This window comes from Chelonoidis abingdonii, chromosome 4 (genome assembly GCF_003597395.2).
Source record: "Chelonoidis abingdonii isolate Lonesome George chromosome 4, CheloAbing_2.0, whole genome shotgun sequence".
In the NCBI taxonomy this organism is placed as follows: Eukaryota; Metazoa; Chordata; order Testudines; family Testudinidae; genus Chelonoidis; species Chelonoidis abingdonii.
In genome coordinates this window covers 41,385,069-41,397,821 of record NC_133772.1, presented here as the reverse complement: position 1 = coordinate 41,397,821, position 12,753 = coordinate 41,385,069, and the positions used below count along the sequence as shown (strand labels likewise).

Below are 12,753 nucleotides of genomic sequence, written 5' to 3'. Positions count from 1 at the left end.
TGAACACTTAAATGTTCCAGGTCTCTTGTGTCCCACTGTCTGAGATTCATCTGAACACAGTACATTGGCGAAATAAACTGATTTTCTGTACCTACTGGGTGAGATTTTCAGAAGTGGCCTAAATTTGCTTCCACTGCAGTCATACAGTCATTGAGTTTAAAGCTGGAAGGAACCACCAGATCATCTAGCCTGATCTGCTGTGTATCACAGTCCACCGACACCACCCAGCACCTGCACACTAAACCAACAACCAAAATGATACCAAAGCACTGCAGCCCACAGGAGACCATAGTGTTATGTGTCACAGGCAGAGAATAGGGGGGACCGAGATGCATCAGTGCTTAAGGCCCCCTCCGTGGCAGGGAAATGATTAAATGAGATGTACTCTGGCAAGTGACTCATACCCACACACTGCAGAGGAAGGTAAAAACCTGTAAGGTCACTGCCAGTCTGATCTAGGAGAAAATTCCTTCTCCACTCCACATGTGGAGATCAGTTAGACCGAAAGCATGTGAGCAGGAACCAGCCAGCCACGCCCCTAAGAGAATGCCTGGTGCCACCTCAGAGTCCTGGTCCTCCCTACAAATGGTAAAATTCCAGCTTACTGCAACTGGAGCAAAGTTATGCTAATGGAAAGCACATCTGAAATCCCCCTGCCCTCCACTGAGTCTAATTCAGTCCTGGTGTAAGAGGATGTGACTCCACTGAATATTGACCTTCTTACACTGGGGCTGAATTTGGCCCTAATTGCCTTGTTTAGCTCTAAGGACATGTCTACACTGCACCGCAGTTCAGACTACAGGATTGTATAGACATGCCCTAAAACAGAGAGAGAAAGAGATTAGCTTCTATCTGAAGTTTCTGTGAACTCCTGCTGTAGGTTTTGATGAGACACACTTGTCTTGAACCCACCCAAAATGTCCCTTATCACCTCCTCATTTATGAGGATTTTACCAAAAGCAGGCTTTGAAAACTGAATGACAGGACAGAAAAATAACTAGAAAAGTAATAAACAGGTTCTCTTTTGGTGCACCTTTGCGACCAAATGCTTCTTTGTATTCTCACAGCTGGATCCAAAGCCCTCCTGATCGACTTTGATGACTTCCATTGCCTTGAGAATGGGCTTTGGACCAGATCCCAACTTAGCCATGGTGGTCAGCTAGTACAGTGAGGCTGGTAGTCCAGAGATTGATATGTTTGGAAGCTAGGCATTCCGAGAGAAGACTATGGGTTCTGGAATTCCCTTCCCTGCCTTGGACTGACAGGGCATGTTGCAAGGGCAATCTATTTATTCAGTCTCTTTCTGAGGGGAGGTTTTCTGTGGGGGTTGGGGAACTGAAGGCTGTTTCAGGTAGAAGGTCTTTTATCATTATTAGTTTATACTATAGCAGTTATTTAGGGCAAGTACAGTTAGTTTTACAGATTTTTGTGCATGTGCCTAGAAATTCATAGATACATACATTTTAATGTCAGAAAGGACCATTGTGATGATCTAGTCTGAGCTTCCACATAACACAGGCTATTGGACTTCCCTGTATTTATTGCTGCCAGAAGTCCAATAGTTGTGGTTGAACTGGAGTATAATCGCTCGAAAAAAAACATTCACTCTTGATTTAAAATTTACCATCACAATCCTGGGTAAATTGTTCCACGGGCTAATTATCCTCAATGGTATAAATCTGTGCCTTATGCCTAGTCTGAATTTGTCAAGCTTCAACTGCCAGCCATTGAATCTTCTTGTATCTTTGTCTGCTAGATTATAGAGCCATCTACTATCAAATTTCTGTTTCCCATGTAGGGACTTTTAGACTGTGATCAAGTCACCCTTTAACCTTCTCATTGATAAGCTAAATGGATTGAACTCATGAAATCTCTCACCATAAAGCATGCTTTCCAATCCTTTAATCGTTCTGGTGGCTCTTCTCTAAATCCTCTCTAGTTTTTCAAAAAACTTCTTGAATTGTGGACACCAGAAGGGGTACAGAAAACCAGTAACAGGGGCAACAGTGTCATATACAGAAGTAATATAACCTCTCTACTCTACTTGAATTTCCCCGGTTTATACATCCAGGAACAGCATGAGTTCTTTTGGTCACAGCATCACACTGGGAGCTTATGTTCAGCTAATTACCCACCATGGCCCCCCAAGTCTTTTTCAGAAAGTCACTGCTTCCCAGGAGAGAGTCCCCCATCCTATAAGCATGCCCACATTCTTTGTTCACAGATGTGTGATCTTACAGGGAAAATGATGAAGGGGGTCCACTCCCCCACACTCCCCCGTTGACATACTAGCCTACATTAAAAGCCAATACACAAGGCAATATTTAAAATAAATAAAAGGACACCCAAAGAAAGGCAAGTGGAGATCAATTCTCTGTTGTCAAACCTGTGCCCGCCTGTGGCTTTCTCAGGATCCCTGTGTGTCTAGCCAACTAATCAAAGGCCACCTGTCTCTTTCTCACTGTACCTTCCCCTTGGTGCCACAAGCACAGCCTTTCCAGGAAAAAAATTCACAGGGAAGATCACCAAAAACACATTGAAATTAAAAAAAAAAAAAAAAGCAGCTGTGCATATTCTGACTGTGTTTCAAGTGACTTATAGAAACTTTCCAAATACACCTCAGCCATATCAGAAAGAGGATTCCCTGTGACACCCACACATATCCACACACTGCCCCCAACTCACTGTTTAAACCCAGAAGGGCTCCTTCCTATACAATTTGGGAAATTATCCTAAGCAGGATGCATACCTTACTTCCTGTTCTTCTGAGAGTCCCCTTGTGGGAAAGGGTAATACTACCATTGGTAAGCTCTTGCTCCAACTGTAGAAATCCAATACCCGTGCCCTATGTCTAATAATGGTGGTCTGAGCTACAATTCAAGGTAACGATAATTGAACACAGAAGCATGATTTGCTTTTACGTTTCATTACCCATGGATAAATACCACATCCTGAATTCTCCATTGCACTAAGACCACTTCACACCACTGTGGCAGAAAATTACGCCCACTTTCCAGCTCATTTAGACTGCCTTTCTATTGCCACGGGAGTGAAAGGAGGTTGTAACACAAGTGAAAACTCATGCCCTGTGAGTCTTTCCTATACTCCTGTTACACATCTCTTTCTCTGGAGAGATACATAAAGGTTCAGCTGAAGCTTCAGGATAACACTGTTGACAGGATACATTCACCAGCCTGTGGCAGTGGCTTAAAGCTGCAATTTAGCCAATCAGCTATGAGGCCAATTCTTTATAATACTAGCATCTCTTGCTGCTTTTATTCAGGGCCCCATGCGTTCCATGATTCCACTGCTGCAGAAGTTGCTGTAGAATCCACTCCCCGCTGAGAAATTGTGCTCCAGAATCTAAATTTCCATTTAAATAAACATATCTATGTTTCCAGTCCTTATGGTCAGGTACAAAATCTTGGACACATGAACAAAGTATATGCTCATGCCTGAGTCTGCAGATAGGCTGATACAATAGCTCTGAAAGGGGTGAAAATTATCACATTCATCTCAAAAGGGGTATTAACTCTGAAATCAAAAAAGAATAACTTGTCACCACTGTTAACGAAACTCACTGCTGATTATTTTTAGCAAAAATATCCTACTTGTTTGTTTATCTCACAATCCCTAAATCCTTTCCACACCTCCGTAGGTGCCAAAAGCCACCGTTGCTCCCAATCCACCTGACAAAAGCTCCAGCATCACCTCTGACAACTGACATGATGCAGTAAGGCACTGACAGCAGAAAAGTTTGCCCCAAATTCAAAACCTGAAAATATGAGGATAGCATATATGAAATGGAATTTATTATTATAGTAAATAACACAAAGGCTACTTTCCTGTACTACCATTTTCATTTTTAATTAATAAAAAAACCTTTTAAAAATTAAATGATGCTGGTGCAGAACTTCCAAACTGCAGCACCCCACAGAGGGCTGTAGAATCCAGAATGCTAGCTATGGAGTTAACAAGGTCTTTTGTAGATTTAAAGTGACAGGATGCTACAAACTCCATCTCCCCATAGTGTTTGGAGGACTGTGAATTAGCAGCTCATAGAGTAACTCAGCTCTAGAGGACATAAATTTAACATGCAACATACAGGCTAAGATGTTCAAAACTGACTAGGCAGTTTAGCCACACAACTCATGTTAATTTCAACGAGGGTTGTGTGGCTCAATTCCCTCAATGGCATAGAAAAATCAAAACCACAGATTGCAAATTTGTATGTTTAGTAGTAGCTACTGATTTATGCACATTGGACTCTCTGGGCCAAGTTCTCTTGCTGCCAAATAAGAAGTAACTCCATTTAAGTTAATGAACCAGGTCTCCATTTGGAGTAAACTGCTATAACACCATTGACTTCAACAGAGTTACTTCTAATTTGTAAGTGTAAGTAAGAGAAGAGACATGAGAGAAGAATCTGGCCCACTGTATCCACAAATCAATGGATGCTACCAAACATGTAGATGGATGATCCAGCTCAAATCAGGTACATCGGTGCAAAAGTGAAGTGAAGTCAAAATCAGGCCCTCTGCCTTTAGTTCAGTCTAAGACATTATATATTGTTATTGCTTCAACCTAGATGCAATGTTCCAGATGTGACAGAGGTGGACCTGTGCAAGAAGCCCGGCTCTCAGATTTATCCACAATATGAAAGTATAAGAACACCAAGTGCCTACTCTACAGACAACCCATCATATCTGCTTAGCAGTCTACCTACAATCCGGTCCCTTTGATGGGGCAATGCATACTCACATTATACATTTACTGCAGCTTCATGCTGCACCATGCCTGCTCATGTGTCATCTCCACAGCGGCAGTTCTGTTAATTGAGACCAGCTGCTTCAATTCCGAATTATTCTCTCCAGAAATATTGATAGTATTATGCTATGATTAGAAAGCACTTTACCAAATGCCTCTCAATTCTGCTAAGCTCAGATGAAGAGTAGCTGTGGAGAGAAGGGACAGTTCCCTGAATATACAACACACACACACACACACGAAAGCACTAGGTGAAAAAAAAAATACTGGAGAGAGAAAGGCTCTAAGAAGCAGTTACAGACAGAATTACAATGGCAGCCCTCTGCAGGAGAGAGCAGCGTGCTGTGCGGGCTACTGATGCTTATTTTAGATGCTGAAGGGCAGACTTCTTCCTTATGCTCTAGGGTATATGGCCACAGTTCTGCATCTTCAACACTGCAGGTGGAAATGTTTGTCAAATCCATTCCAGAGGTAGATTAAGGCAGGTTCCATGGATCTGGGCCCTGGTTGGGGAGAGTGTGTGTGTGTGGAGAGTGCAACATTGGGATCCATTGACTGAGGAGAGTGGCCCATTGGCAGAGAGAGTTATGGTCTGCCATTGGGACTGAGAAGCCAGAGGGAGCATTTGCAGGGTGGGACTGCCAGCATATAATCACACACTATCTGGCCCTGCCCTCGGCTTCTTCCCTGTGGCTGCTGACTCTGCCCTGTAGGCTGTCAGCAGCTGCACTGTGATGCTGTAGTATGAACTGGGAGTAACTGAATTCCTCTCTCTTCAGTTCTTCAGGGGAAGAACTGAGAATTAAAATAGCTAATAGTCCTCTCCAACTTAAGTTAAGAGAACCAAAGGCTCGCCTCTGACTGTCAGACAGCAATCCTGAAAAGACATTTGGTCACTACATTTATGTAATAGATGAGATACCCACTCCACTTCCATATGCAATCGCAGCCTATTGAGTATGCAGTGGAGAGCCCTAGTAAGAGAAAGCTCTGTGGGCAGTGATGTGAAAGGTTCAGCAGGAAATCACAATACATGGTGTCCTGTAGAGAATAATTTTGCAAAATCGCACAGGGAACGTGGCAATTTTCAGCACTCATCCCTGGAAACAAGGGTCACCGATGCATTACTCCAGTTTTACACTATAAGTGGAGTAACTACAGTGAATCAGCTCAAAGCAAAGGGATCATTTTGCAATGCTAGAAGTTCTACTTTGCCCTCCTCCATGAAATATCAATGAGATAAATAACATCTTTGATACAAGACACTGCACATTAAAAGGGTCTCACAGTTAACATAAAACTCATGTTAAATACATTCCTTACCAATGTTACTAATTAATCAAAGTATTAAAAGTCTAGTTTAATGTTTGCCAGGTGTGCAGTTTGTTCACTTTTTCAGTTTACTCTTTAGGCAATGAAACTAGACTGGGCAGGTGTCTTTAAGTTCTAGTTTTATTGCAAGTCTATTTCAGTTCCTGGATTTTGTGGACTAGCACATGGCCAGATGAGTTCCCAATGCAGCAGGTGGCTGAGGGAAATATATCACTGAAATTCCAAAAAACAAAGGCTGAAGATATTTCCATTCATGTGAAGTTATGCTGACCCCCCTTTTTTCCATTAAAACTAGTTTGGACCTAAAATTAGCAGTGTGCTCCTTCAATCCCCAATTTTCCTTCCATTCTCAGTGAGGTTGTTGTAAACTACTAGTCTTGGAAAATAGCTACTATACACAAGCACATACACAACAAAACTCCCACAGTAACAATAGTGAAAAGATCTATGTGTCTTCCACTAATGTGGAATGTGTCATATGTGGTCAACAGTGGACCACAAAATATACATACATTGGCCAAATTCACAGCTGGCTTAAACCCAGTGCAATTCTGTTGTCTTCAGAGGAGTTGCATTCACTCAAGTCAGGGCTGTATTTGATCCTGCTGTTCATCAAATCAGATAAACAAAAACAGCAGGTTTCTTTTCCTTTTGGTATCCAAGATTGCTAAATGGTGTTAGTTTAAGGAGCAGGCTATTATTAGCCTGGGTGCAATGCATTAAATAAGTTCTCCTGGGAATTAAACCCATTGGGCTAGATCCTTAGACGGTTTAAAATGTCATGGTTTCATTGACATCAATGGAACTATACCGATTTACACCAGACGAGGATCTGGTGCATTAGATCAGAGAGCAGAATGAAACTATACCACAGAACAGCAGTAAGAACACTCACGTACCAGAATAGATGTCCTCACCAATCTCTGAGAGTAACAGGCATCACACACCATCTGGTGGAGCTTAGAACCCCAACACATGCGTCTCCCATAGCACAGCCATAACTGCACTGAGGCTAGCCGTTAATTTTGCTCTTAATTAAAGCACATGCATACTCCTTCTCTTTAATTCCAGCCGCCCCACCCCTGAATTATTATTATTATTATGCACAGCACAGTCCTAGAACTGACAGGGATGTTTGTTAAACATAATTAAAGATTAATTTTGCATGGAACAGAAGCCACAGAGCCAAGAACTATACTTTCCCCTCCTCAAATCTCCCATTAGAAAATTACCTTCATTAGCACCGACTCGCTGAGCTTCTCTCTGTTGACAATTTTTATCGCGACCTTTTGACATGTTACACAGTGAACCCCCAACTTCACAAGCCCTGCAGGAGAAACAGAGAGATAGAGAGAGCAAGATGGTTAGAGACATCCCCCGTTAAGCTCTTTGCTGTTAGCATCTTACATGGCAGTTTCACTATTTATATGCAAATGTTTTTCCATTAGTCCTTCTTACTCCCAGGGAAAAAAACCATGTGAATAATGAATAAACTGTAAAAGATCCAGCAGCACTAGGAGTTAACCCACGTCTACACTAGGAACGCTTTGAGAGTATAGCTATATCGGTATACTATACTGGCAAAGCACTTCTAATGCAGACGTAGCCTATACCAGTAAAACTGAGCTTTTGCCTGAATTGCTTATTCCAGCCCCCCCAAAATTTCCATGTGGAAAGAACACTTGAGCCATTAGAGTTGTCTTTCAGCAACATTACATTCACTTAAACAAAGAAGGGGTAAGTGGCTCAAGAGCAGTTCTTCCCATATAATTATGTCTACAGAGAGAGCTTTTGCCAGCACAGCTATATCAGTCAGGGATCATACCTCTTCACTCCACTGATTAACGTAGCTGTGCTGGCAAAATTCCATAGTGCAGACCTGGCCTAAGATCACTTTCAGCTTCTCCCAGTGCTGCCACAATTAATGGGGATGCCATCTTTCTATTTCAGTCTCTCCTGCTGGACAAAATGGACATTGTGATGCAATGTTATCACAGCATGCAAAAGCATCAACATGTTCTGATGCAATATTGCAACCCAGTGATGGTTTCCTGACCCACAATAATTTTCAGGGCAGTTATATGGTCATACATGCAACAGAATGAAGGAATCCGTCTCTGACCATTTATCTAGATGATACCACAACATTTGGGACAGAGACAAACCTAAAAAAAATAAAAATAAAACCAACCAGTAACTCGCACTAGGGGTATCGATAGCTATTACAGACTATAGGTCAAATTCTTCTTTCATTTACAACAGTGCAAATCTGGAGTAACTCCAATGAGATCACTCAATTTACACTAGTGTCAGACTAGCATTTGTCCCTTTACCTCTCAACTTCCCTTCCACAAATACGGTTCTGCTCTGAAAGGCAGCAGCATAAAAATGGCACCTTCTTACTCAACAGATCTACTTCCTGTGTGTATTCAATCAGATCTGCTTACGTTAGTGACTAAAATAAGTTTTACTGCTTTACTCCCATCAGCGCTGCAGAGCCAACACAGCTGCAGGTGACTATGCTGGATTCTATTACTTCTTGTGCATCATCAACAGAATTGTCTATTAAGTTTGAATCAGTGAGACCTGTGCAACCCATGGCACTGCACAGGGGGTCACAAGGGTCAGGCTGGCCTGTAACACCTTTATTATTGCTGATGATGCACAAAATGGAAAGAATCCTGCTTAAGTCTCAGAGCCCAGACTGGGGTTTAGAGTTAGGAGGAAAAATCCATCTTTTTACTTATAAGCTGAATATAGTGGATTTGGATCCTTGAGAGACAATGAACATGGGGAGGCCTTTTCACAGAGTGTTCGTGGCAAACCATGCATCCAGATAGACCCATATTAGTTCTTGTCTCAGAAAGATCTGTTCCCAGTGAAGTGAATGGGGGTTCTATCAATAAATCCAAGAGTTTGTCCTCAGAGGTATGCCTACTTTTTATATCACTGTAAATCATAATTTTGGAACTGTGAAACAGAGGGTCTGTTTATGCCGAAGAAATGAAACCCACCCACCTTTCTAGCTCCCTCCCTCTTCTGCACTCTGCTCACGTTTGTTGGAACTTCTCTTCACACACCACACATCCCGTGTTCAGACTCAGCTGGTGAAGTGCTGACACGGCACTAAGCAGTTTTACTTTTCAGCCATAACATAAACGAGTCATAGAAACTAAGAGCTCAGCCATGACAAACCCATTTGAAATTAGGTCCAGCAACAGCCTACCCACTGCCTTGGGCAATTCCCAGCACCCAGCTGTGTTAGGACCAGACCACAATCCCACATCTAAATTCAGTCTACTCAATAAACTAATAGCATTGCTGGCGCCACATTCACCTCTCCAAGCAGTTGCAATGCTACCACTGCTGTTCCTCTTTGGCTCCACTCCTTCAACTGGACAGCAACTCCTTGGCACTACTCACTTGTGGCTATGCACAGATTTACTTTGTGTTCATTGCTTTCCCCTGGCCTCCAACGTGAGGTAGAGCTCTGAATGTCTTTTACAACAAAACATGTATCATGTTTGTATCATCCTTAACTCTCCCCCCCCATACTAAAATACTCTGGCTTAACTTCCAGTTGTATTCTATGGAGCTGGATTTCCCAGCAGTCCCACCGTTGCAATGGCACAACACTGCATTGTTGCACCATGCAGAACACTGCCTGCGAGAGGACAGTGAAGGTGACAAAAGGCTAACCTGAAGCAGCAGTGTGCTCCCCTAAGGTACTATATTGAATTGCTGGTACCTTAGATTGCAGGATCTGAATTTAAATGTGTGTTCAGAATTAAAGATGAGGTAGAGATTACTTATCTGTAACTGGAAGTTGTGAGTTCCTTATCTGTATCCCACACGTGAGTAAATCTGTGCCACACGTCTGGGTCTGGAGATTCTTAGTAAGCAGTGTCCATTGACCCACCTGTGCACAGTTGTTCTCTTTGTGCTTCAGACAGAGGGCATAAGATAGTGCAAGCCGACACCTCTCCATTTCCTCTTCTTACCACGAATCAGATAAGATCCGAAGTAGAGGGGAAGGAGGGCCAAGTAGTGGAATACAAATAGGAACCATGCATCTCAAGAACTTCCAGTTACAGGTAAGTAACCTCTATTTCTTCTTTGAGGGCTGGTCCCTGTGTGTATTCCACATGTGGATGCCTGACCAGCAGTATACAGACTGGAGCTGGGTGGGTAGATGCAAGGATGCAGTCAGTAAAGATGCTTGAAGAACTGCAGTCCCTACAGCCACATCTGCAGAGGAGGCCTGAACTAGCATATAACATTTTGTGAATGTGTGACTGGAGCTCCAGGTAGCTGCACTGCACATGTCCAGTATCGGTACCTCCTGGAGAGATCTTGTGGAGGTAGCCTTTGCTCTCCTTTTGGGAGAGGGATATGCGCTAACTGGTAGCACACAATGATGCAAGCAGAAATCCATTCAGAGATCCTCTAAGAACATATCACTTGTCCTCGTGACCTTTCTGCTACAGTGACAAATAATCTGGGTGATTTTCTGATTGGTTTGGCCCTTGCAGGTAGAATGCCAGGGCTCGTCTGACATCCAGAGAATAAATTCCTTTCTCATAAACAGATGCACGGCGGTTTGCGAAGAAAACCAGTAAATGGATAGGTTGGTTGACATGCAATTTAGAAGTTACTTTAGGGAGTAACTAAGGATGATGGTGAAGAGAGTCTTTCTCCTTGTGAAAAATGGTGTATGTTGGGTCAGCATGTTGCTCACCATTCTGGCCAAAGTAATAGCAACTGAAAATGCAACCTTCATGGAAAGGTGCGACAGAGAGGATGTGGACAAAAGTTCAAATGGTAGTCTGGTACCTATTGACAGGACGAGACGGAGGTCAGATTGACCACTGGCAGGAAGGGCCTGACTACACCTTTCAGAAATCTAACCGTTGTTGGGTGAGTGAAAATGAAATGCCTGTGTACTGACCCTGACTACTGTGAGATGGACCCACAGCGAGCTAATGGAAAGACCTGAATTCTTCAATGGCAGAAGATAATTTAAAACAATTGGGATATCTGCAGGGTCGAGGAAGACAGATTGTGCCTTGCCCAGGTGGAAGAGTGTCTCCATTCAGCTAGGTAGCAGTTCTGAGCGGAATCTTTCCTTCACAGTTGTTTTAGTTCTGATGCCTATTCAAAAACCAGGCTGTAAGATGATGTGGGTCTGGATTAGGGTGTCCGATTTTGCCATTCTCCTGAAGGTGCTGATCCAGGAAGGGGTGGATCTTGAGAGGAGAATGGGCTGATATTCTCAAACCAGTCCAGAACTGTCTGGATCAAACCAGTGCTATGAGAATGACTCTGGCCTTGTTGTAATGGAAATTTCTCACATCCTGTGATAGCAGAGGGATGAGAGGAAAGGCATATCTGAGATGGTCTGTCCATAATGAGAGGAGAGTGTCACCCTAGGAGTTGTAGCCCACAGCTCCTCTGGAGCAACACATAAGTTTCCTGTTCATTTAGGATGCAAGGAGATCCCATTGAGGTATTCCCCATGGAGTGAATATCTCGCACAGGACAGAGTTGTGTATTCCCCACTCATGGACTGCAGAGGAGTGCCTGCTGAAGTTGTCTGCTTGAAGCGAGGGCTGATATGGCCGAAGAAACAAGTCTATCACTTTTAGATGGACCCAATGGATGCTGGTCTTTATGTTTGGTTCCAACTCCTAATGATGACACCGAATTATCCTTTTTATTTCATGCTTTACCCTCCTTCCTGGGGTTCTCACGTGATACTGAGCCCTTAGAATATGCTTGCGAAGGCTCCCCTGACCAGAATGAATTAGGGGAGGGAGTCTCTTCTTTTAGAAGCATAGCTGTAAGGGGATCTGTCCTGATGACAGTTCTAGGCTCCACTCCTAAGCACGTGCCTGGAGGCTGATGTACCAGGCAGTCTTCCCGGCCGAAATCAGAGTCAGGTCTCATGGCCTTCTCCATAAAGGTATTTCCTCAAACTTAGGCTCACAAGCTGTGTGTGTTTGCAGGGGAAATGAGTGGCAAATGTTGCACTTTGCTGAGATACGTGTTCACACAGAAAGGAGAGGCAGCATTGCTGCTTGTCACTCACAAAGAAGGAGCAAGGACAAGAGATGCAATTCTTGAGCCCTGGAACTCTGGGCACAGTACCAGTCTGTGGTGAGGGACTCCCTGAAAGGGGAGAAACTAAGCTAAACTAACTATAAACTACTATATCACAACTTTAGCCATGCTAAATATTAAAGCTATTTATAATATATACTTACAGGCTAAGAAAGAAGCTGGAGACATCTGTGAACATAGAGGATTTTGACTCAGGCCAGCAGCAATAAGAAGGAACTGAGAGGCATCAGCCCACAGTGCCTCTTATGCCCTTGGTCTGGAGCCCAAGGAGGGCAATAGTGCATATGTGGGACAACAGACACTGCTTACTAAAAATCTCCAAACTCGGGCACATGGCCCACATGCGTACTCATGTGGAAAACACATAGGGACCGGCACTCAAAGAAGAATGTTCATTTCTGGTCTATATTACCTTGCACCTTCCCAATCTATAAATTAAATTTCCCCTGTCCTCAGCCATACATCTTGACAAGACAAAACAGGGCCTTTGATTGTAAACATGAGATGACATCATATTAGATAGGCAGGTTTCTC

General features: G+C 43.2%; 1 protein-coding gene across 6 annotated transcripts in view; it reads right to left on the bottom strand.

The window, feature by feature from the left end:
• BRSK2 (BR serine/threonine kinase 2) overlaps nt 1-12,753 on the bottom strand; it is a 495,363-nt gene that overhangs the window by 247,917 nt on the left and 234,693 nt on the right. For all 6 annotated transcript variants that reach the window (XM_075065085.1, XM_075065086.1, XM_075065087.1 and 3 more), the window contains exon 2: nt 7,332-7,426. In XM_075065085.1, coding sequence (XP_074921186.1) covers nt 7,332-7,426 — 95 coding nt within the window. The remainder of the gene's footprint in view (nt 1-7,331; nt 7,427-12,753) is intronic.